Consider the following 26,373-nt stretch of genomic DNA (forward strand, 5'->3'; position numbering starts at 1 on the left):
GCTGATGCTGCTGTTGCTGCTACAGCTCCGATGCCGCCAGCTCCGCCATTAGGCCTCGGCGCAGACGGAGACGGGGAATACGACCGAAGAAAAAGTCGCATCCCCCGAAGGAAGAGACCAAAACATGTTTTGGTCTCTTCTGATGATTCTGATAAGATCCATCCAAGAGGTTGTTGAACAAGGTTGGAAGTTGGTCAAATATACAACCACGCACTTAGAGTTGGGTCACAGATGGAATACAGAGTGGGAATGAATGGATTCTTCTCCAGTTGGCAGGTTATGACTGGTGGTACCTCAAGCTTGTATCCCAACTATTTACAATGTGCATTGACGTTCAACTAAGAGTACCAAATGGAACAACATTTTGGGTCGAAACCTATCTTCTACTCAGTGGGTTTGACAGGCTAAATGCTCGGAAGATATTTCTTCTGAGATCTTTGGTTTGAACCATTTCTGAAGACTTCTCTAAGGAGATTGCATAGAGATGTGAAGTTGTGCTTTGCATATGGCTGGCAGGCATCAGTCAAAACAAATCACACAATTACCATTGAAAAGAGGAGACGTCACACAGAAGGTGGTGCAATTCTGAATTCTATATCTCGAAGATTGGGAGATTCAATCATTGATTGCCTTCAAAGCAATAGAATTATGGATATTAAAGGAATCAAGAAATATCAGGAACGGGCAGGCAAAATGGTGCTAACATAGAAGATCAGCAAGTTCTGAGTGGATGGTGGATCAGCCTCATGGAACCAAATGCCCACCTTTCATACCTATTTAAAATCATTGATTTTTCTTCAAAACTTTCATTTCCCTGTTTGTTTCCCATTTCTTTCTTTCATTGGGTCTGGTAATTGACGACAAGGGATTCAGAAGTCTAACTAGGTGGCCCTTCCTGGGATATGGCTTCTCAGCTTATTAACTATTAACCACTCATCTCATTAATGTGATGTTTTCCAGTAACATAGATCAATGCCAAGAAAGTCCAAAGTGCCTGGGACTTTATGCAGCTACAATCCTTGTTCATGCAAGATGATTTTATCAGTCGATTTGGTCTTGGCTACATTTATGAGTGCAGTACCTTATGCTACCAGAAAATGCAACAATCACATAGCAAAGGGCTGAAGCAGGTCACTGTGAAAGGGTGAGCCTCAACCATGAACGCATTTAACATAAGGATGAAAATTTGAACATAGACGTCTTACTAAACAGAAAACCAATGTAGATTTGTGCCACAGACTTCAGACTGAATAAATGCTACTGGGATAGACACAAAATGGTGGAGTAACTCAGCGGGACAGACAGCATCTCTGGAGAGAAGGAATGGGTGATGTTTCGGGTCGAGGCCCTTCTTCGGACTGAACAGTCGCCCATCCCTTCTTTCCAGAGATGCTGCCTGTCCGGCTGAGTTACTGCAGCATTTTGTGTCCATCTTCGGTTTTAAATCAGCATCTGCAGTTCCTTCCTAGACATTTCGAACGCTACTGGGAAATATTTTCCAGAAAATGACTTGATAACTCAAATAAAACAAGTAGCTATCAACTCACAAAAAGTATGTGTTTAAATGTAAGATTTTGAACCCTCTCTTGGCATATCAAAGAATCTGTAACCTATGTTGAAACAAAACAGGCATGACTTCCTGTTGAGCATAACATTTTTAATCCCTTTTGAAGCATGTCAACATTATCTAAAGATTAATCAAATTTATCAGTCTTTCTCATCTTGAATTGAAAGCTGTCACTTGCCCACTGAAGTTGGTGAAGGGGTTCAGCTTGAAATAAGTTAGTAGCGCTGGTGTCTCTGCGTTTGTAGCAAGGCTGGAGAAGGATTACCATCAGCAGGAAGTCATGTGGCTGATGGGTGACTGAATATACAATATGTGGAGCTGGGCAAAACAAAAGACGTTTGGAGGAGCACTACAATAATAAAACAGACTGGACATTTGCAATGGAGAATGCTATATAGGCTTGTCTCACAACCCGCTGCTTTGGAGTTAAAAGCTGCTTGGAGGAAAGTGCCCGACATGAAGGAGTAAACAAACAGTTTAGTTCAGATAGACACAAAGTGCTGGGGTAACTCAGCGGGACAGGCAGCGTCTCTGGATAGAAGCAATGGATGACATTTTGGGTTGAGACCTTACTTCAGTCCAGTCTGAAGAAGAGTCTTGGCCCAAAACGTCACCCACTCCTATCCAGAGATGCTGCCAGTCCCGCTGAGTTACTCCAGCATTTTGTGCCTATCTTCGGTGTAAACTGCATCTGGAGTTCCTTCCTACACAGTTCAGTTAGATCAGTTCCGTTTAGTTTATTGTCACGTGCACAGTGAAAAGTTTTTGTCTCATGCTAACCAGTCAGCAGAAAGACAATATATGATTACAATTGAGCCATTTACTATGTTTAGATACTGTACATGATAAGGGAATAACTTTTAAGGCAAGGGAATGCCAGCAAAGTCCGATCAAATATACAGCGAAAGCTTCAGCTGAACGTCCTTACCTGCCACCATCCACTTCTCACTTTCTGACGTGATCAGGAAGGTGACCGATACATTGACTTCCTCTGTAACGCAAGTTCCATCCAGAGACACCTGTGAGGAGGAAAAGTTAAAAATGGAGGAATGTAATAAATTCAGGAGTGGGCCATTTTGGTCCAATTTCTTTACCTAATGCTAATATTAACATGTTACTAGTGCTAATATTTTACCTCAGTGCGAACCTTCAGCCCTATCTCCACACCCATTGATTTCCTTAAAATCAAAAATCTATTGACCTCAGTCTTGAATATACTACATGACTGAACTTCAACGTCCCTCATGCCGAGAATTCTGAGGATTCACCACTCTGGAGGAAGAGATTTCTCCTCGTCTTAATCCTGAATAGCCCACCATTTATATCTGTGTCTGTGATCTTGCTTCCAAGTCACCCAGCCAGGGGAAACATGATCCTTTCATCTGCACGGCCAATCCTCACAAGAATTTTGTATGTTCAACGGGAACACCTCCCATTTGTCTAAAATCGGAATAAATCTAGTCTGATTATCTCTCCAGAGATGACAATCCTCATCATTCCAGAATGCAATCTGGTGAATCTTTGTTGCATTTCTTCTGAAGCAAGTATGCACTATCCTTGTATGGGAGACCTGTGCACAATATCCCAGGTTTCAGCTCACGAGGACCTCACTAGAAATTTAAATCCAATAAGTATTACATTATTGGATTATTACATTACACTCTTACAATAAAGATCGACATAATGTGTGTCTTTCTAACTGCATATGCAGCACAATGCTGCAATCTATTCGATTCATTGTTGACCAATAGTTTAGCCAGAGATCTTTGGTTTGGCCAAAGATTTTTCCAAAGATAAGTGCAGGAGGATGGGATAATTGGTGCACAGGAGACCACATCTGGAGTATTGTGTACAGTTTTGGTCTCCTAATTTGAGGAAGGACATCCTTGTGATTGAGGCAGTGCAGCGTAGGTTCACGAGATTGATCCCTGGGATGGCGGGACTGTCATATGAGGAAAGATTGAAAAGACTTGGCTTGCATTCGCTGGAGTTTAGAAGCATGAGGGGGATCTTATAGAAACATATAAAATTATAAAAGGACTGGACAAGCTAGATGCAGGAAAAATGTTCCCAATGTTGGACGAGTCCAGAACCAGGGGCCACAGTCTTAGAATAAAGGGGAGGCCATTTAAGACTGAGGTGAGAAAAACCTTTTTCACCCAGAGAGTTGTGAATTTGTGGAATTCCCTGCCACAGAGGGCAGTGGAGGCCAAATCACTGGATAGATTTAAGAGAGAGTTAGATAGAGCTCTAGGGGCGAGTGGAATCAAGGGATATGGGGAGAAGGCAGGCACGGGTTATTGATTGGGGACGATCAGCCATGATCACAATGAATGGCGGTGCTGGCTCGAAGGGCTGAATGGCCTCCTCCTGCACCTATTTTCTATGTTTCTATGTTTCTAGGATGAGGGGTGATCTTATAGAGGTATATAAGATCATGAGAGAAATAGCAAGGGTATTAAGAGTCTTTGACCCAGAATAGGGGAATCAAGAACTAGAGGACATAGATTTAATGTGAGGAGGGAAGGATTTAACAAGAACCCGAGGGGCAACCTTTTTACACAAAGGGTGGTAGGTATATGGAATATGCTACTGGAGAAAGTAGTTGAGGCAGGTAATATCACAATGTTTAAGAAAAACTGAGACAGGTACATGGATAAGATAGGTTTGGAGGATTATGAACCAAACTCAGACAGGTGGGACTGGTACAGATGGAGCATATTGGTCAGTGTGGGCCAAAGGGCCCATATCCACGCTCAATGACTATGGCTATAGTTACTGGGACTATGACTATGAATCTATGACATTATAAGAAGCTGTGCTTTGCAACTGGCTGGCTGGGTTTGGTCAGTTGGACATTCTATATAATGTGCTGACCAGTGGGCTACAGTATTTCCCAAATGTTAACATCCCATACCATTGCCACGATTCCATCATTGAATCCTACTGCTATTTTGTTCTGACGTCTCAATGGAAGGATGCACGTCAGCTTTGAGGTACTTAGCCCAGCGAGATGGTGAGTGTCCTGTAAGGTGCCACTGACTTGATCCCACACACACAGTGTGGCCCCAATAGACATGGTCAGGAGTGGGTTGTTGGAGCCCATCACCGCTGTGCATGTTGTGTCGCCCAGGTTACCGCCAGTTAATTGAAACAGAAGTTCACCGTTTTCTAGGCGTCGACCCTTAATCTGAAAACAATCAGCATTGTAAGAGTAATAACAAGGAACTGCAGATGCTGTTTATACCAAAGAAAAACAAAACAACTGATGGAGTAACTCAGCGGTTAGGCTGAATCTCCAGAAAACATGGTCTCTGGTTTCTTTTGACATTAACCACTCATCCCTGCATCCAGCAACCTACATTAGGTCTGGGATACACAGCAATTTAATTTTTAAAATCTAATTCTGGCTTTCATTTCCCTTTGTGGCTTTGAGTGGCTTTGTACTTTTCTTTGACATCTCCTCCAGCCCCAGACCCTTTGAGATATTTGCATTCCTCCAACTCTGATCTCAACATCATCTTTGATGTTAGTGATGTATAGTGGCACCCTTGCCTTCAGCTAGAACAGTGGGTAACCCAATGGGGAATTGTAAAGCAATGCATGACAACCGTGTTTTCAGAAAGCATTTGAGGAATCTTCTACCTGGTGTCCTGAGACAGAGTAGATCATATCAGTTGCTTCATCCACCTGGAGCAATGCAAAGTGTTCATAGCCAGAGTGGTCTTCTTGGATCAAGTAGATCTCTTTTCCGGTGACTAGATTCCACAGACGCAGTGTATGGTCAAACGAACCTGACACAGCTCGGGTGTTGTTGCGAATCACTTTAATGCACCGTATCTCAGCTAGCACAGATAAAAGATCACATTGAACAGTGAGAGGGTGGGTGCGGAGAGCTCATGTTAAAAACATACTGAGTTCCTAAGGGCTTTATCCAATATGCCACCGTATTCAGCCTCTGACTGAATTCTCCCTCCTGCTCCCTATTGCTCTGTCCCCACACCCTCGCTATTAATTGCCCACATATCCAGTCTTGCCCTCGACACGGGTTCACAACTACTGGCTCTATTTAACAGCCTATTTTGTTTTTACATTTTATCCTATTTTTCCAGTAAACTGAAAATAATTTTAAAAAAGGACTATTTTTTAGATGCGTGGTTTCTTTACAATCAGGAAATTAATCCTCAAATCCTGAAGATTTCAGGCTACTCCCAGAGGATTGACAATCCAGATGTGTACAGGGTAAGTGGAAGTTGGAGTTAGGTCTTCCTTAAAGACTGACAGTATCTCCTTGCCTACTTCCTCAACCACCTGCAACCTCATCTATACCCTTTGTGGCTTCCTCTTGGCACTGGGCTTTGTGGCTACACAAATGCTCAAGGTTATGGATACAGTAGTTAGATTTAGAGTGATGTTCTTTAGTACTGTGTGTCCTTTTCCTCGCCTCAAAGGAAGGGCAACAGTGTTACTGCACCACATGACTTGCACACCAATCAGTCTCAGCAACAGGTTTCTTGTTCATATCAATTTTCCTCCTTCTCAGAACATCCTGTTTTGCCATGAAACAACAACAGAAATGCTGGAAGAAGACAGCCAATTAGGCAGCCTCTGTGGAAAAAGAAACGTCAACATTTTGGGTCATAGGATCACAGAAACGTAGAGGAGAGAAAAAGGTAATTTCATCCCATTTCATCTCTTCCCTGTTGAATGTAATGCAAATTTAGTCCCATTTTCCTGCCTTAAGCCCTTATCCCTCTAAGCCTTCCTATCCAATAATTTATCTAAATGCCTTGCAAATGTTGTAACTACCTCCTCTGACATCTTGTTATAGGTAACCATCACCCTCAATGTAAAACACTTACTCCTCTGGTCTCACCTTCAATTGGTGCCTCGTGTTCTAATGCCCTGCCCTGGAATAAAAGATTCTGACTATCTATCCTATCGTTTCACCTCATCAATATTTTAACGATCCTTCTTTAGAACTAGGGTGAAAGTGGGAGACATTTCCCACTTAGCGGGTGGCACAACGGTAGAGCTACTGCCTTACAGCGCCAGTCCCGGGGTCGATCCTGACCACGGGTGCTGTCTGTACGGAGTTTGTACGTCCTCCTGTGACCTACGTGGGCTTTCCCCAAGATCTTTGGTTTCCTCCCACTGTCCAAAGACGTACAGATTTGTAGGTTAATTGGCTTGGTGTAAATATAAAATTGTCCAAAGTGTGTGTAGGGTAGTGGTAATGTTTTCTATAATGTGAGGTTTCTGAGGAACACAATTATCGTGTTATAGCAGACCTACAGTATATGTACCTGTTCTCCAGTGGTAAAGCTGACAATGTTACAAATGATTTGCTGACTGTATTAACGTACAAACGGTTTGTTCTTATTTGATTTAAGGTCACAATAAAACCATTAAGAGAAGCTCTGCCTCACCAAAATGACCTGTCATAGTGTGGATCATTTCAATATCCTGCAGATTCCATACAATCATCAGTCCATCCAGTGAACCTGCCATCAGCACTGTGCAGTCAGTGCTCAGCTCCATTGCACTGATACCTGTGAACAGAAGTTGAATTAATATACTTCCAAACACTGACCTGCTCTGACACATGTCAGTGGGGAGTTCACCTCCCAGCACAGTATCAGAGCAATCCAATTTCCAGGCAATCATTTGTAGCGCTTTCCAAAAGCTATGAGAGTGTGTTTAACAAGGGAATAACAAACTAGAAATATTACATCAGTTCATGCAAAGTCTGTGACATTTTGGGAGAGAGGGGGTAGGGGGGAGGGGACGGGTTGAGAGGGAGTTGGGAGGGAACAGAAGAAGTAGGGCTGGGAGGAGGGGGTTGAGGAGAGGAGGTTGAGGTGGGAGGAAGGGGACTGGATCAAGGGAAGGGTTTGAGAGGCCATTGAACTCCAGACACTCACTAATAATGTCATAAAACAGAAGTTGACGATACCTTTCCTGAAACCAGTGAGTGTTGTACAGAGTGGGCCACCTGGAGGCTGGAAGAAGCCGCACAGTGGAGTAAAGGTGGGGTCAGGGCACAGTGCACACCAATTCCTGCACTGCTGGCACAGCTCATCAATCATTGGGTAAGAGCCCTTGAAGAAATCAAGGCGAGCCAAGACCTCCAGGTATAGAACACGGTGATCTGCAAAGAAAAATACACGATGGCAGGCTGTGTTCAAGATTGCCAAAGTCATTTTACATTCTGGCCTGTATATACACAGTGGCGGACTGACCAGGGTGTCAGCTTGCCCGATGGCAAGTGGGCCCCTGATGAAGTGATAGCAAGTGATGGCAAGTGGGCCCCTGTTAAATGATAGCATTGTAGTTGTGGGTGGACCCCCTTTATCTCCTGGCAACCAATATTTTTAGACCCAGTCCGCCACTGTATTATACACTATATTCAGGGTCCATAACACCAGCTCCAACCCAGGCAGCACCTCATCTCACTTAGCTTTCTACTTTAGCACCGCAAGTTGAACTCCATGCAGCAAGCTGGAAAATCCTGACCCTCAGCATTTAATGTCACCTCCTTCCCAATGCGCGTGTTAACTCATTCCATTCCAGCATTATCATGTGCCCCATTTCCCAATAGCAGAGTTAAGCCATTCCATTCATCTTGGACGAGGTGACCTATTCTCTCAGACTGCACCTACCAAGTGTCTGAATGTTTTGAAAATGCAAGCTGCAATCTCAAAGACAATACAATCCTGCGTTCTCAATGGCTGCGGTTATCCAATCTATTATCCACAATTGTTCTTACCTATATCATTCTCCATGAAGTTTACTGTTGGCCAGGTGAGTAACAGTGCATCTTGAACAAGTTGCACGTCAGGACAATCAATTTTCCTGGTGCAAGCATAAAAATCTTCCAGCAAACTCTTCATTCCTGTGGCTTGCACTTTGCAAACGATCCATTCTATATTCCCTAAGAAATCAAATAACCAGAGATGTAAGTAGAACATGATGTTGCATAATAATATCAGACCTAGGTGTTGCCGTTAAAAGAGTAATGGGTTAATACACAGTGGATGGAGAAAATATAATCTTTGGAGGTAAGAGTTCTGGAGAGACCAATGAACACGCTGAGTTGTGCTGAGACTCATTGGTACTGGTATTGGTATTCATTGGCATTGGTATTGGTACAGGGCACCAAGGAAATTTAACAGACATTCACGTGGTAAATGCCAGATCAAAGAAAGAAGCTTAAAGTTTTACTGAAGTTATTAGCATTCTTCTCAATAAACATTCAAAACATGGAAATGAAGACATGGGGCATAAATAAACAAGGGGTGCATACTGGACGGCACAATGCACAGCTTGTCGAGCTTCTGCCTCACAGCCCCAGCGACCTGTTCAATCCTGACCTCGGGTACTATCAGTGTGGTGTTTGCACGTTCTCCCTCTGCCTGAGTGGGTTTCCTAAGAATGCTGTATTTTCTTCACACATCCCAAAGACGTGCAAGTTGGTAGGTTAATTGGCCGCTATATATTGTCCCTAGTGTAGAATTGGGGGGAGTTAATGGGAGTCTGACAAGAATAAAGACTTAGTGAATCACATAACCTGTTTTGATGCTCTTTGATCAGAAACCTTTTGTCACTTGCAAAGGATGATCACCTACACTCCAGGGATTCTCTGCCTCATGTCTAAATGGCTGCTATTTCATTGAAACAATATCCCATCCCAAACAAGCTAATATATTTGAATTGGTGTGTGTTTGTGTATTTATCCCTCTTAGATTATATTCTAATTGCACTCAAAGATTTCATAAGGTCTAAATATGCATTAGAGCAGTGAATAACCTTTTAAGTATAGTCTGATGGATTGCATGAAGCCTGCTGATAACTCTGCTCAAAACCATTCAAATCTCAAACAGGTACTTTATGTTCATACAGAGTTCTGTAACAGTGATTGGGGATGAATTCCTGGTCTTACAATCTATCTCGTTGCAGCCCTTGCACATTTTTTAATCTGCACTTCCTCTATAGCTGCAACACTATATTCTTCACTCTGTTTTCTCTTCTGTACTGCCTGAAGTATTCATGGATGATACGAATGCCTGGATAGCACGCAAAACAACGTTTTTCACTGTATCTCGGTACACATGACAACAATAAGATGCAGGACTGAAAGCCACAGGAGATCCTACTTCCCTGTGGCTATCAAACTATGCAACCCCTCCCCCTCCTGTGGTGGGATAGACTGAGACTGACTCCCCCCCCCCCCATCACCAATTTTTGCATATCCCCAAGCCTTTCCACTCGTCACTTTAAGTTCATGTATTTTGTGTCAAGTCAAGTCAAGTCAAGTCAAGTTTATTTGTCACATACACATACGAGATGTGTAGTGAAATGAAAGTGGCAATGCTCGTGGACTTTTGTGCAAAAGACAAACAACCAAACAACCAAACAAATTATAGACACAATCATACCACACATATTCTTTTACATAATAAATAATGAAGGGAAGAACGTTCAGTAGAGTGTTTAGTATATTCTGTGTTTTTAGGACTGTTGGCAGATCAATTTCCCTCCTGGGATAAATAAAGTTCCATTGTATCGTACCATATAATAAACCAATAAGATAGTGAGAAGCAAGGTGCTTGCACACACCACCCATGTAAACCCATCCTTACCCAGAACCTCCTGTTTCAGCTCATCAATGCGACCAGCATTAACCAAGTGGTACGGCAGTTCACTCAGTTTTCGTAAGTTCATGACATCATCCCCAAATTTCAGAGGTTGCGCAGTGACCTAGGGCAAGAGCACATCCAATACATTTCGTTACCTCATTCTACAAGTGGTATCCAGTCTAGCTCCTGATCAGTGCTTGATGACCATTCCTGCAAAGAGCATACGCTTGAAACACAGGCCCAAATTGTGAACACTCTCAAACTGATCCTGCACAATGGGCAAGGTAATGAGAGGCTTCTATGTGCCTGGAGCGCAGGTCATCAATACTACAGCTGGGGGAGAAAACAGAACACCGGAAGATCCAGCAACTTCAGCCTCTTTTGTCTTCATCCTACAGCTGGGATGTTGTCAGGTCCTATAGTCTTCGCTGCACCAAGTACTCTCAGCTGCTGTTTGATACAGTGAATCAAATTAGCTAGAGACCAGCTTCAGCGATGGTGGGCAACACGGGAGGAAGACGATATGGACAGTAAAGGTCAACCTTGCCCTGTGGCACCCTCTCCGATAATGAATAAACGTTACCTTTCTGTCTGCAAGGAGTGTCTCATTGAGATGTGGGAGTGTGATGCTCTTTCTTTTCCCTTGGCTCCATGTGCCCTTGAAGAAATCTGCCAGGACTGAGTGACGTTTGATTTTCTCCTCTGTCGGGAGATACATCTCGTGCACCACCTCTATGAACTGCCTGAAGGAAGCGAAGCATCATGATATAGAGCAGCGTTTCTCAACCTTTTTACCCTTGCGGAACCCTTGAAATCATTTTCATGTCTCAGGGAACCCCTGCATAAAAATTATTATATATCTTTATCAATCTCTTTCTTTCTCTTTCATAAACTTAAAGTTCATTAGGCAAACATTATATATTTTTCTGATATAGTCATCGCTAAATATATTCCCTATGATTATTATACTTTTAAATGATATAACAGGTTGAAGACTTTATTATAATCCCCAAGAATTTTCCAAGAATATGCCGTACGTGTATAATAAAATTACAAATATGAAATTAAATACAAAAATGACTTTAAAATGTATTTACGTATCTTACATTTACATGTGATTAGCCTATTTATCACTAATTCTCCCGGAACCCCTAGCGACCTCTCGCGGAACCCTAGTGTTCCGGGGAACCCCGGTTGAGAAACGCTGATATAGAGAGACTATGTTTGACCCATTTTGGCCCGGCACACATATGTAACTTTTCCTCCTCTGCACTGTAGGACTGTGTTGTCACCTCTTCTAGGATTTTACTTCCTTGTGAGATGGGTTTCTGATCTCAAGTCTTGTCAAGGAATGGGCCTAGTGATCCCCTTTAGCAAATGAACAAAAGTGGCCAAGTAAATCAGAATCCCCAAATTTTAATACAACCTCACCCTCTGTGCGACTTTTCTCTCTTTCCCAGTTCAGATGAAGGGTCATCAACCTGAAAGATTAACTCTGTTTCTCTCTTCACAGATGCTGCCTGACCTGCTGTGTGTTTATTTTGATGGATGCACAAGAAACTGCATGCTAGAATCTTGAGCAAAGATCAAAGTGCTAGAGAAACTCAGCGAGCTGGTGGAGTGAAAGGGCAGGTAATGTTTTGGGTCAGGATCATCTTCAGATTGATAGGAGTAGAGGGTTGAAAGCTGGGAAAGGGAGCAGGGGCCAAGACAAAACCTGACAAATTATAAGTAGATACAGGTGAGAGGAGTTTGACAAGCAGATGGGTGAAGTAAGTGAGTAAATCTAAAGGTGAAAAGGAGACAAAGGGATATCAGATAAAGAGATAATAGGAGTGGTGAAATGTAAAGCCAGAGGGAGGGTTATGGGTGCAACCAGAAGGAGAGAGAGGATGAGTGTACGAAGAAAGGGAAATGAGCAAGGTATGGGGAAGCGGGATTAGAAATGCACGAGGGCGGAGGGTGCATGGGAAAGAGAGGGGAGCAATATAATTGGAGACATCAAAATTAGTTTTATTTGATTAAAGGAAAGGAAATTAAGATCGTTATTGGGAAGAAAATGTCAGGAACTGTGGCTTTGGACAGTGGTTTGTTGTCGTTATCGATAAAAGACATAACGAAGCAGATATACAAATGGAGATAGTGTGTTTGTCTGAAACAAGATAAGGGAGAGATGGTGCAAAGATGGGAACAGTAGGGAGAGGCTGCAGATGAACGAGGACGGTTGTAGAGGTCTTATCAATCCCATCTCCTCCTTGTAACCTATTCCCTCTCACACGCCAACTCTCTTGGCCCCCACTTATATGAGCGTTATTGTGATAGGCAGATGGAATCATGTGGGACTGGGGTCAGAAACTGGGTAACAAGGAACTGCGGAGATGAAGGACGTGTATTGGAAAGAAAATGGTGTGAGACCACCTGGTGGATCAGACCAAAAGGAACAGAGGGGAAATGGATTATCTGAAACGATTCAATGTTTTAATGTTTTATGTTTTATTCTTAATTATTTACTGTATGTCGTGTTGTTACTTGCGAGCGGAGCACCAAGGCAAATTCCTTGTATGTGTACATACTTGGCCAATACGCTTTTTCATTATACATTCATTCATTCATTCATTCATTCATTCATTCATTCATTCATTCATTCAACGCAAAGACTGCTGCCTTTCCCGGCCATTCTTCACACCATATGTCTTGGTGCGAGCATGTACCAAACATAAACAACACTTTATCGGACACATGGGTTGCCAATTGTACCACTTCCATTTGATTTATCCACAAGCAAACTGAAATTCACCTACGTTGAGCCCAGAAACATGATACAACCAAACTAGTTTCTAGACCAGAAAGGAAGTTTTAAGAGCAGGAGCTGAAAGATGAGAGTCAGCGATTTACCGATGGTAAAAGTGGAGGACTGGGAATCCATCAGCCTGTCTCTCCACCAGGTATTCCCCAATATCGTATCGAAGCCGTGTCCACAGTAAGGGAGGCAGGCGGATGATGTCCTTATTTGGGGGTGACCAATATTGGTAGATGTCACCAAGAACCTCATCATCCAGTGACAGGATTTCCTTCAGCTCATTCTCTGAGAGTCCATTCCTGCAATATTAACACATGCACTGTAGTACAATACTGTAAAAGAACAACATACCATGCTGTAAATAAATAATGCACCAATGTAATCAATCCATTCATTGTTGGCAAGTTGTAGTGGTCATTGGTCATTGCCCTTTATGAGCCACCCACTTGTGAATCACAACAATCCTTCTGATGAGTGTATCCTGCCCCTTGCCTCAGTGATATTAGGTAGAGAGTTCAGGGTTTACACCCTGCAATAAAACAACAGTGAAATACACCTGGTGGTGTGCGACTTGGAGGGAAACCTGCAGTGCTCCTGTGCACCTTGCCAGAGGAAGTTTATTGAGCAGCTGTTGGAGTAGGTTAGGGAAGCAACTGCAGTACAATTTGTAGGTGATACATCCTGAAGTCACTGGAGTGACGGAGAGAATGTCTCCATTACACAGTGGTGGGGAGAATGTCTTTAAAGTGGTGAATGGGGCATGAACCAAGCAAGTAAGTGGAGAATATATTGCAAGAGAAAGAGAGACAGAGAGAGAGACAGAGAGAGACAGAGAGAGACAGAGAGAGACGGAGAGAGAGACAGAGAGAGACGGAGAGAGACGGAGAGAGATGGAGAGAAGGGCCTGTCCCACTTGGCGATATTTTCAGCGACTGCCGGCATCATTGACTGACATATCAGGTCACCGAAAAATTTGTGGCGTGAGGCGGCGTGACACGGCGTGATGCGAGGTGACGCAGCGTGATGATGTATGACGCGCGGTGTTTTTTCAAGTGTCGCAACATTTTTTTTGTCGCCGCTGGATTTTGAAATGTTCAAAATCTTTTGGCGACACTGATATGATGCCAGCAGTCGCCGAAAAAAAATCGCCAAGTGGGACAGGCCCTAGAGACAGAGAGAGACACACAGAGAGAGACACCGAAGGACAGAGACTGAGAGAGAGACAGAGAAAGAGAGACAGAGAGAGAGACAGAGAGACAAAGACAGAGAGAGAAACAGAGAGTGAGAGAGAGACAGAGAGAGAGAGAGAGAGAGAGAGAGAGAGAGACAGAGGGCATGATACATTATCTTGCACGTTATATAATGCACATAGATGAGCATATTTTTATTTATTTAACTTGATTTAACTATGAAACAATATTGTAGGTGAAAGAATGGCCCAAAGATAGATCAGTTGATGGTGGAGAGATGGCAGAGCCTAAGGTAAGGTCAGATGTGTTAAGGTTTACAGGGAGGTTGAAAAGGATGTGGAAGAAAAAATAACCTTTATCATCATCAATCAGGTTATTATCAGTGACATTAAGAAGAATTGTTTTAGTACTGGGATAGACCCATTAGTCTGACTGGAAGGATGACCTGCATGAATTTGGGGGCATGCTAACCATTCAAGAATCAGGGATAGGGCAAAATGTGCAGTTGACAAGGATGAAGAGTCAAGGTCTTTCTTTGAGGAAACTAGTAAAGTAAATACTTTTGAAGGAGGGCTCAGTATTTGGCGAGCGGGAACTGTTATCAGCATTAACTAACACGGGAGGAAAACCAGGTGGTCGGCAGGAGTAGGATTGAGGGAACGGGTACTAGGAGCATGAGGAAAGATAAAGAAGAAAGATGCAAGTTCAGGGGAATCGCATAAGGATTTAGCCTGAGTGGAAAGGAAGGGAAATGCAGAGGCAACAGAGCAGAAACACACACTATAAGTCTCAGATCTCCTTCCCACCCCGTGAATGGATGGAGGAAATAGAATGGGGTTTTACCAAACAGCTTGGAAGGGAAAAGAGGCTGGAAGCTGCCTTCGCAGTCCAGGATGCTGCGTGAATGGTGAGCAGTTTTCGCCCCATGGGGCTTCAGAGGTCCGGAGCATCTGGCAGTAAAACCTTGCTGTCCCCTGTTGCTGAGTGGGTCTGGGTCCCTGGAGCTTATGGGTGTGTTCAGATGGGGGCTGTACAGGGTGACAGGGTGGGGTGAGGGACAGGAGCAGCTTTCATCTGGATGAGACAATGGTTAAACGAGGGTGGCAAATGATATAATATTTATATTAATGAACCCCTAAACGTTCTTTTTTGTAACCATCAATGATACTACTCCCTAGAGTAGTTGTCATTATTGTATTTGAGCAATATAACCATGTAATCTATCCTTAGTGGTGTTAGTGAGAAATTAACTTTGGAGAAAATACTTTTTGTTCTGATAAACTGCTGGGGTCTTCGATGTCTATTTAATGTCCCATCTTAAAGATAGCACCTCTGATATTGCAGCTTTGCTTCAGTACTAGTGACAGCTGGGTTGAGGTATCCAAGTTTCTGGAGTGCAACTTGTACCATCAACTTTCTGTCTTCAAAGTGACGGCATTACCAGGGCCAGCCATATGGAGTCCGGATGAGCACTCCGATTGTCATTTCAGTTGTGATGAGAACATTGTGGAATTGGCTGAGCTTTAAATTCAACTAACAGTTAGAATAGCTTCATGCTGGGAGCGAGAAGTGTAAACACGATCCAACCAGAGCTAGGCACTAATGTCAATGGGAGTCACCTTTGGTTCAGTGCATTGACATGATTAAAGCTGTTCCATTCAGTGCACTCACAGCAGGTATAATGCAGTCCAGACATAGAGGTAAGCTGACCTCTGCAGGAAAAACATCTTCAACCCTGGTTTGCAGTACCACTCTGAGTTTGCAGTACCACGCTGGGAACTTCCTCTGGGATTTCCCACTCTATGGTTGGGAGGTCTTCTATCACAGTCAGACAAATGATGTCTGAGAATCATAGAGTTATACCTCTTAGAACTGAGCCCTTCAACCTATCACATCCATGCCGGCACTTTTCCACATTTATACCATTCCCATTTGCCCACATAAGGATAGCCTACATAACCTGCGTACATGTCTGTCTAACTGCCTCTTGAACGTGGTGATTGTATCTGAATCCGCCAGCTGCTCCAGCAGTGCTTTCCAGACACATAAAACATACCCCTCAGATCTCCTTTAATATGCCTTCCTCACATCTTAAACCTAAGCCCTATTGTTTTTTTTATTGTTTTTTATATACATTTACCCCAGGAAAAAGATTCTGTTGATCTACCCTACGTATGCCACATAGTTGTTTACATAACCCTATCAAAGATCCTTGTTCCGAAAATAATTGAAGCCGAACAAACCTGGAGCAAGCGATGTATCCCAGAGCGTGTGAAACCAATGTCCCGCCATGTTTCTTTTCTAGTCGCGTGTACAGGAATCGCACGGCCTCCCGCGTTCCCTTGGCCACATAGAGTTCAGAATCTAGTACGTACGAACTCCACCGCCTGGCTTCGTCGAAGCATAGTTTGAGCATGAGAGGCTGCCCACAGTGCCTGAAGCTGTCTAGAATCAACTCATACTGTTGATCAGTGAGCCTTCTCTTCACTGTTGACATCAGCATGGCAATCACCTGCTGCCCATGTTCACAGGACAGTGGTTCCACCTGAAAGTAGCATTCCGGGCTTGGTATGGCTCCTCGCAGGACATTTAATATGTTGTATTCCTCAGGTAAGGTTGAGACAATAAGGTGGACCTTTGGTGGACATTCCTTCGGCAGCCAATGGAGCCTGTGGGCACCATCGTTGGAAGATAGTTGGTCCAGTGAATCGAAGATAAGGACCAAGGGTTCCTTATTCTTCTTCGACACTGCAATTAGAAGTCTGTGAAAAAATTGGACCAGCTCATTGTAAGAGTTAACAATATGCGTCAATGGAGGTTTGAGCCTGAAGGCAAGACACACTTGGAAACAGATACTTTTCAGCGCAGTATGAATTTCGGAGCTCTGTGGTGATGTGCCCAGTAGCCTAGTAACTACCACTGTCCCATTACCCAGGTGTTTCCTGACCTCCTCGGCAAGCTTCGACATAACAGCTGTCTTCCCAGTACCCGAAGGGCCATGGACAACCAAGGGCGTGTGAGTGCATTTGTTCTTCAGTTCGATGCTTTGGCAAATCTTCATCAGTAGCTCGACCCGGCCACAGAAGATGCTGCGTTTCTTTTGGCAGAGGGCCATGTGATGAGCCAACTCCTCAAAGAGCCAACACATCTCGTCCTGGGCTTCGTGCCGATCAGCAACCCTCCTGAGGACCTGTTGCTTCACGTCCTGGATAAAGGTCTGGCACAGGTCCTGGAGGTAGTCGGTGTGGTCCGTGCTCCGTGTGTCCAGCATCCCGCTCGGCCACCTCACCCGGTGCACGCGGAGAGTCTTTGAGTGTTTGGCGACAATCTTCGTCTTCAGGCTCGCGAGAAGATCCTGAGCCTCTCTGTCGATGCTCCCATCGCTGGTGACATCAACAAACTTGTGAACTTGCTGCCTGTCGCAGTGATCCTGGACATTGGGGATATCCCGGATGAAGACGGAGGAGTGCACATCTCCTTGTTTTGATTCCAGGAGCCCATAGTCGATCTCCCATTCAGTGACTGCAACACAGAGGACAATGTGAGCATTACAAGGACAACAGCTTATTGAGGATCGGTACCTTGCCACACATCAGAAATCGCTCAGGTTGGGATCGGCAAGAACTAGGCAAGTGTAACGATAATTTGACTATCAACCCAGGGCCTGGTGCATGATTTAAACATCCACCGAGGGACTTGCATTACACTCTTCCACCTGGTGTCATTCACAATGGCCAGTAAATGGGTGTCCATGCCAAGGTGACAGGGTTGCTTTGGATGCCAACATCATGACCCCAGAAAGTCAAGACCCCATAATATCATGACTCGGCCTTCTGTTGATTAGCAAGCTCACTATCCTGGAAAGATCAGCCAAAGAATGACATTCCCGTTTGGAGTTACATGAAGATTCTCATTCAGCTGATTTCTGGATGTGCTGTATCTTAAATTTATTAGATCTAAGTATTGTGTGTCTGGAAACAGCAGTTATGCTGTCTGAAACATGGAAACAGGCCCTTTGGCCCATTGAGTCCATACATTTACACTGATCCTAAACTGATCCCATATACTTTCCACATTCCCATCAACCCCCCAGGTTTTACCACTCGCCCACACATTCGGGACAATTTACAGAGGTTAATTAACTTGCCAACCTGCACATCTTTGGGATAAGGGATAAAACTGGAGCACCCAAAGGAAACCGACGCGGTCACAGAGAGAATGTGCAAACTCTACAAGGACAGTACTGGAGGTCAGGATTGAAACAGAGATGCTGCAGCTGTGAAGCAGGAGCTGTACCAGCAACACGACTATGCTGCCACCAGGAAGGACGATATATTTAACGGTGGCAGAGTAGCCCGGCCAGTAGAAATACTGCCTCACAGCTCCAGCAATGCTGGTTCTATCCTGACCTCAGATGCTGTCTGTGTGGAGTTTGCACATTCTCCCTGCAATCACATGGATCCCTTTGGTGTCAGCTGGTTTCCTCCCACATCCCAAAACTGTGCAGGCTCACAGTTAGACTTCCAGCTGTAAATTCCTCCTAGTGTGCGGGTGAGTGGTAGAATCAGGAGGGGGTTGATGAGTGTGTGGGTGTAGGGTTAGTCCGATGGCCAGTATGGACTCACTGGGCCTAAAGGCCTGTTTCAATTCTGCACCATCCCAACCCCATCTACCCAACCCCTATGCGCCTGAGGCTACACAACACTCAAGCTACCCAGCTCCGCAACCTGCGCCCACACTTTTCTTTTCACTCCCCCCATCTCTGTCACCCAGTTTCTTTGCCCACCTCTCACCTGCTCCATTGGCCTATCACCCACCTCCCTACATCAGGTCCCCTAATTTTCATCCCCTTCTCTGTTGCCTTCTACTCACCATTTCTACATTTCACTCCCCACCTTCCTTTCTTGTCAGATTCCATCATTTGGTCTTCCCCAGTTATCACCTCCTGCCTTGGTTTGCTATCTTCACTCTTCTCTCCTCCACCTGGCTCATTTTCCACTCAACTCCACCGTACCTGGATCCACCTATCCTAACTCTTGATTGCCGGCTCCTGCCCCACCACCTCCCCTCACATCTTTCTACCAGCTATCTCCCTCCCCTCTGGAGAATCAGTCTGGAGAAAGGGTCCCGACCCAAAACGTGGACTGTCTATTTCCCCCCACAGATGCGCCGGACCCGTTGAATTCCTCCAGCAGTTTGATTTTTTTAAATCAACCCAGCACTAGGAGCTGGTAAATTGTGTAGGAAGGAACTGCAAATGCTGATTTATACACACAAGATTCTGAAATAGCTCAGCAAGTCTGGCAATATCACTGGAGAAAAGCAATGGGTGACGTTTCGGGTCGAGACTCTTGTTCCGATTGAGCGTCAGGGAAGAGGGAAATGCCTCTTCAGCCGTCCGCTGACTGGGCCATCGACTCTGGTGGGGGCCCGTGTGGGGCCAGTCGGGTTGGGTCGGCTGAGCAGACGTGGGTTGCCCCGGTCGTTGGATGCTTGGAGTGCTGTTTCCCTCTCCCTTGACTCTCAGTCTGAAGAAGGGTCTCGACCCGAAACTTCACCTATTCCTTTTCACCAGAGATGCTGCCTGTCCCGCTGAGTTACTCCAGCATTTTGTATCTATATTGGGAACTGGTATACGGGCTGGCATTCCTTCCTTCCTTTGCCAAACCAAAGACGACTCAACACAATCTGGCCTTGTGCCTGATATGGCGAAGGCCTTTAACTCTGCTAGATGGAGGGAGAAGGGGTGGGGGAGGAGCAGCTCACTTGACTTGAAATATTTGTGCTTTGCATCTTTTTTGATGAGGCCCTCGTCTGCTGCCCAGGCGGCTGCTGTTCGGAGCAGAGTGGCGATTTGTTCCTCTGCCTTGGACCAGCTGAGCACCTCCTCCTCATGTCGCTCCCGGTTGGCTGGGCTGATGTCACTGTAGTACGGCAGGTGAGTGGTGATGGGCTGAAGAACGTACACAGGAGGGACGGCATTCTCATCTTTCCAGAACCATTCTTGAAGGAGTTCACAGGAGCTGGGATCCGAGCAGTGCTTCGCCAGTAGCACCTCAAATTCCTTTTCTTCTATAACACGAGGGATGGGCCGGTATCCATAGCGACTGCCAACAAGAGCCTGCCAGTATCAGGTAAGACCGTAATTATTGCAATGCTGGATGTGATCATAAGGAAATGCATGTTATCAAGACGTGGAGAGGAAAGCAAAAAGAAGTAAAGAACAACATACGATAAATGTGGGTCCCAGCGATATCCTCTGGCAGGACTCGATCTCCCTCAGGCACAGCTCTGTGCTCGTGTGATCAGCTGTCAGTGCAGTCGGAACTCCCCAACGCATGTCGACCACCTGAGGACAACAAGTTACCACATCTGATGCAATTGTAATCCACTCCAAGGGAGCAACTGGATATTTCAAATAATTCATTTTTTGGCTTGACCCAACTCTAAGGCGGCATGGTGGCACAGCGCTAGAGTTGCTGCCTCACGTCACAGCGCCCAGACACCTGGGTTCGATCCTGACCACGGTTCCTGTCTGCATGGAGTTTATACGTTCACCCCATGACCTGCGCAGGTTTTCCCAGGGATGCTCCGGATTCATCCCACACTACAAAGACATACAGGTTTGTAGGCTAATTGGCTTGGTAAAATTATAATTGTCCCTAAAGTGTATAGGATAGTGTTAGTGTGCGAGGGATTGCTGGTCAGCGCGGACTCTGTGGGCCAAAGGGCCTATTTGTGCGCTGTACTCCGGAGTCTAAACTCTAATGAGCCCATTCTAGGTCGAAAGGAGGCAACTTGGGGTTCAAATGTGGAACCTCGTTCACCAAGGTCAGGCTTTACATAACGCTGATTTGTGTTCTAATTAATGTCCTTAAAGGTATTAATGAGATTTTCCTGGACTCTGCTGACCATAAGCATCCTTACAGGAGGTTTCCTGAGACTCAAGAAGCCCAGCAGCTAAAAAGAGTCTGGAATGTCTGAGCTGGTGGGCGAGGAGAAGGAAGAGCCCTGGAACTAGCCCAGCCCTCCTCCCCCAGCTACCAACTATCATATGGACCTCACTAGAAACACGGAACTGAAGATACTGTTTACAAAAAAAACAATATCTTCATGACCACTGAGTTGCTCAAGCATTTTGTGGTTTTTTTGTGAACCACACAGTTAGGTTCCCATAGCCCACTCACGTTTGACCTCCATCCACGATGCCCAATCCCTTCACGTCTGACTCAGCCCTATTCAGCTCCTCATCACAACCAACTTCCTGCTATACACACATTACCACACTCCATGTCACCCCCCCTCCCTGCTACACTCATCCACTGTCACACTCACCTTCTCTCACATCCCCTATCTTCTTTTTGAGTTTAGTTCAGAGATACAGTGTGGAAACAGGCTCTTCGGCCCAGCAAATCCGCGTTGACCAGTGATCACTGTACACTAGCACTATCCTACACACTGGGGACAATTTACAGAAGTCAATTAACCTACAAACCGGAATGTCTTTGGAATGTGGGAGGAAGCTGGAGCACCCACGAGAAAACCCACGCAGTCACAGGGAGAAAATACTGTACAAACTCCATACGGACAGCATCCGTAGTCAGGTTCAAACCTGGTGTGTGGCACTGTAAGGCAGCAACTCTACAGCTGTGCTGGACATAGGGCTTCTTGTTAAATCTCTTGTTATATGTTCTCCCTATGATTTGTGCCTCCCTATTCTGCAACCCCAAAACCCCCTCACCATTCCCCCCTCTCAGATCCATCCTTCCAGTGTTCTTCCTTCCCTCCTCCACCCTCCAGGGAAGCTTAAACCAGGGAAACTCGTCTGGTAGTTTCATCCCAGAGAGAGCGCTGCCCTCACTCCATTGAACTCACCTCAAAAACCAGGCCCAGTTTCTGACAGAAAGCCTGTACCTCGGGATAGGCTTTGTCCAGGAGCGTGTCGCGTTCCATACACATATCTGGAAAACATGGGAGTAACTGATCACAGTGGGAATTCTGATTCGGATTCATGGAGCAGGAAAGAGAAGGAATGAAAACACATGAACTCCAGTTCATGACCTCTGACCTTTACCGCCTTGCAGTTCTTGATCCTGACCCGGTAATGATATCTGGGGAAAGTCGATCCAAAAAACCAAAGGTAATATTAATCTTGAGGAACATAGGTGATATTGGCGTTGCTGATTGATGACGTTGGTAGGAAGTTGACAACCCACACAGTATGGAGACACAAGAAACAGCAGCTGGAATCTTGAGCAAAATACAAAGTGCTGGAGGTCCTCAGCAGGTCAAGAAGTATCTGTGGATGGAAATGGACAATGGTCTGAAGAAGGGTCCCGACTCTAAACGTCATCTGTTCATTCCCTCCACAGATGCTGCCCAGCCTGCTGACTTTATTTTTTGCTCAACCTATAAGGTATTTTGTATTACTGAGGTGTAACAATACAATACAATACAATACAATACAATACAATACAATACAATACAATACAATACAATACAATACCATTAACGCTAGAATCATCCTGTAAAGGATAAGCGAACCTTGCCTCTGGGACTCAGTACCTCCTAAGATCAATTGAATTGAATCAGAATTGGTGCATTTTCACCGATTCAGGACTTACCTGGACATTACCTTGTCTACACATCTGGATGCCCGCAGCGGCGGCTGCGGAGGGTTGAAGTCCTGACCACGGGGGAAATAGAGGACTGGCCAAATTCTGTGCCTTCCACCACAGTGATGAATGCTGTGGTGGATGTTTGTGTTAAATTTTTATTGTGTTTTTGTGTGTTCTTTTTTCATTGTACCGCTGCTGGCAAATTCATTTCACTTGCACTTTATGTGCAATGTGATGAATAAAACTGATTGATTGATTGATTGATTGATTTTCTCACTGAGTCCTTGGTTTTGGGTTAAAAACATCAGCTTGAGTTGTTTTTATTGTCCAAGTGGTCCAGTGCAGTGAAGAACCAGCGATCCTCTTGGTCTATGGTGGAGGAAGGCAAATTGTACTGGGTCCAGGTTCTTGCTGAGGTAGGAGTTGATATGCGCCATAACAAACCTCTCAAAGCACTTCACCACCATGGACATTAGTTCCACCAGTCGGTAGTCATTAATGCATGTCACCTTACTCTCCTTGGGCACCGGTATTATTGATGCCCTTTAAAAGCAGGTGGGAACCTCAGACCCCAGTAATGGAAGGTTCAAAATGTCTGCAAAAACTCCAGCCAGTAAGTCTGCACAGGTTTTGAGAATGTGACCAGGTACACCATCAGGTCCAGATGCTTTCCGAGTATTGACCTTCCTGAAGGATCTTCTGATGGCGGCCACAGTGACTGAGATTGCAATGCCATCAGGGACTATAGGTCTCTGAGATGGATAGGCGGAAATCCTGGGGGTGGGGGGGGGGGGATGAGGGGGGACACGTCGCCCCCCCCCCCCCCACTGTTTTGAGAGGTGGGGAACAATCCCCCCCATGTTTTGTAATCTGGATTTTGAAATTCGGTGGAAAAAAACTATTAAAATCTCCGCTTTCAGCGAGACAGTGGGGGTGTCACTGTTATGCGCTTGTTCAACGTCTCTATTAACACCGAATTAACACAATGTGTCACCAATTGTGTTTTGACCTTCCAAAGCTGTCTGATGTGGGTACAATTACCATTTGAACTAATTGGATGGGAGATATTTAAACGGGTATCGGATTTAAACGGGTCCGGTCATTAAAGAATCCGGTCGAACGGGTTTCCTGGCTGGCTTGCAGGTAAGTCCCTCACACGTTATTTAGTCTGTTTTCCCCATCTCTCTCTCTCCCCCCTCCAAGGTTGGTTTTTCTGTTTGCCTTTATTTGCTTCAATTTTATTTGTTTGTGTTATTTATCACATTGTAGCTTTTGAATGATTCAAACGGGTATCAGACACTTTCTAAGGGCTGAATTAGCCCGTTCGCGGGGCCTTTCATCGCCTGGGTCGGCTTAAAATCAAACTGCTGCATCGAGGCGATCGATGCTCCCGATGTTGAAGCCCCCGCCAGCCGATTTTAAGCCACGCTGGGTGATGAAAGGCCCTGCGAACGGGCCAATTCAAGCCCCACGATTCAGAGCGGACTACGCTGCTGTTGCTAGAGTTCAGAGACGGTCACCAACCAGGTCAGCTCTCGATGTTACCGCCCACAGGGCCCACGGCTGAAGCCTCGCGCGTGTGTGTGTGCGCATGCATGCGCGCGCTTGTGTATGTGGGTGCATGCACGTGCAGGCAGCAGCCAAGAAATTGTGTCCCCCCCATGTTTTTGATAGCGATTTCCACCCCTGCTGAGATGACAGATCAGTGTTCACCCTATCTAAACAGGGAAAGGAGTGAGGGAAAGATAATGCATTGAGTTTGTCAGGGAATGATGCCTCACTTTTGCGTGCACTGCTCCCAGGTTTAGGCTTGTAGGAGCCTACGAACGTCCGTCTCATCCCCCAGTTTAGAGCAAAAATCCCTTTAAACCTTTTTGATGGCCTCATCAAGGTTGTATCTGGACTTCTTATATGAATCTGTGTCGTCAGACTTGAATGCCCGAGACCTGGTCCTCAGAAGAATGCGGACTTTCTGGTTCATCTAAGGTTCCTGGATGGGGAATACTTGGATGCATTTTGTGGGAATACAGTCCTCCACACATTTCCTTAAGGTTGCTTAAACTAACAAGGTGCTTTATTGAGTATAATAACTTACAGAGTGACGGGCAGCACTTCTGCAGGATGCATTGAAAGGATATCACAGTCTTTGAAATAAGCTTCATTAAACCTCATTGCAGTAAGTACACACGTCGTAATTTGTAAAGTGATATCAACCAATATTATACCGTAAATGCCATGTATGTTACATGGTGTCCCCACAGTGAGTAGCTGTGCTTTGATGCCCTGTGAGAAGTTGGACTGGAGGGACAGTGAACAAGGAATGAATCAGACCCCGATAATAAAGGGTGCTGTTGTCGTGAAACACAGCAGGAACAAAGGAATGAAGGAAATACCCTGAGCTGCCGTTTCTAATGCTTGGACATTGAAGAGGTTGAGAGAATTCATGGGACTGAATCATGGGGAGAGAATGGGAAGACTGGGACTACATTCCTTGGAGCAGAGGAGACTGAGGGGTGATCTGAAAAAGTTGTATAACATCATAGGGTCTAGGGGTAAATGCACACAATTTTTTTCAAGGATTTGGAAATAAAGAACGAGAGGATATAGGTGTAAGGTGACAGGAGAAAGATTTAATATGAAATTGAGTGGGTGACTTTTTTTGCACAGAGGATAGTATTTACATGTTTCAGTTTAGTTTATTGTCACGTGTACCAAGGTACAGTGAAAAGCTTTTTGTGGCGTGCTATCCATTCAGTAGAAAGACAATACATGACTACAATCAAGACATTACAGTGTGTAGATACAGGATAAGGGAATAACGTTTAGTGCAAGGTAAAGCCAGCAAAGTCCAATCAAATATAGTCCGAGGGTCACCAATGAGGTAGATTGTAGTTCAGAATATGGAATCATCTGCCAGATGAAGTAGTTGAGGCAGGCACATTAACAACACATTAACAACACTTAAAAGTCATTCGAATCGGTACATGGATAGGAAAGGTTTAGAGGGATATGGGTTGGGCATGGGTCAAGTGTGACTAGATTAGAGAAGGCATGGACGAGTTGGGCCGAAGAGCCTGTTTCCTTGCTGTGTGACCCTATGACAGGAGGCGCGAGCGCTGCGTACCTGACCTGTGAAGGTGGAGCTGATGAACACACGGACCAGGTTGGACTTGTCCACTGGGAGGTTGATGGGCTTGCCCTGCAGCAGGGCCTGCCGGCGATCGGCACTCCACATCCCGACAGGAGGCGAACCAGTCAGCCTGCCTTGGCCTCTCCTCGATCTGCGTCCCTGCGTCCAGCAGGACTTTAAACACAACGTTTGTAGAATGCCTGGGACAGGAGAACCTCAGGCTTGGCCCCGGCCTTGTCCATCACTTAACGCAGTCTTTTCCTCGGCCACACTTTTCATCTCCTTCTCCCTAGCCTTCTCCTTCACTTTCATCCCCGCTCCTCCAACAGCTTAATGCGATCTGTGTACAACATCAAACCAGGAAAGACATTGCCTTGACAACCAATACACATTCTGGTCCGGGCCAATCTCAAGTAACTGAGCTGAACA

The 26,373-nt window shown here is 45.1% G+C and overlaps 1 protein-coding gene across 1 annotated transcript in view; it reads right to left on the reverse strand.

The window, feature by feature from the left end:
* nwd1 (NACHT and WD repeat domain containing 1) overlaps window positions 1-26,229 on the reverse strand; it is a 47,271-nt gene extending 21,042 nt beyond the window's left edge. The window contains exons 1-14 of the mRNA XM_033037762.1: window positions 25,944-26,229; window positions 22,072-22,157; window positions 20,429-20,545; window positions 19,963-20,317; window positions 16,440-17,718; window positions 13,102-13,305; window positions 10,790-10,949; window positions 10,210-10,327; window positions 8,337-8,501; window positions 7,524-7,718; window positions 6,997-7,119; window positions 5,213-5,412; window positions 4,485-4,757; window positions 2,496-2,586 (exon numbers count right to left, since the gene is read on the reverse strand). Coding sequence (XP_032893653.1) covers window positions 2,496-2,586; window positions 4,485-4,757; window positions 5,213-5,412; window positions 6,997-7,119; window positions 7,524-7,718; window positions 8,337-8,501; window positions 10,210-10,327; window positions 10,790-10,949; window positions 13,102-13,305; window positions 16,440-17,718; window positions 19,963-20,317; window positions 20,429-20,545; window positions 22,072-22,157; window positions 25,944-26,049 — 3,472 coding nt within the window. The 5' untranslated portion in view covers window positions 26,050-26,229. The remainder of the gene's footprint in view (window positions 1-2,495; window positions 2,587-4,484; window positions 4,758-5,212; window positions 5,413-6,996; window positions 7,120-7,523; window positions 7,719-8,336; window positions 8,502-10,209; window positions 10,328-10,789; window positions 10,950-13,101; window positions 13,306-16,439; window positions 17,719-19,962; window positions 20,318-20,428; window positions 20,546-22,071; window positions 22,158-25,943) is intronic.
* Between the last annotated feature and the right edge of the window lie 144 nt (window positions 26,230-26,373).

This window comes from Amblyraja radiata, chromosome 19, assembly GCF_010909765.2.
Source record: "Amblyraja radiata isolate CabotCenter1 chromosome 19, sAmbRad1.1.pri, whole genome shotgun sequence".
Classification (NCBI taxonomy): Eukaryota; Metazoa; Chordata; class Chondrichthyes; order Rajiformes; family Rajidae; genus Amblyraja; species Amblyraja radiata.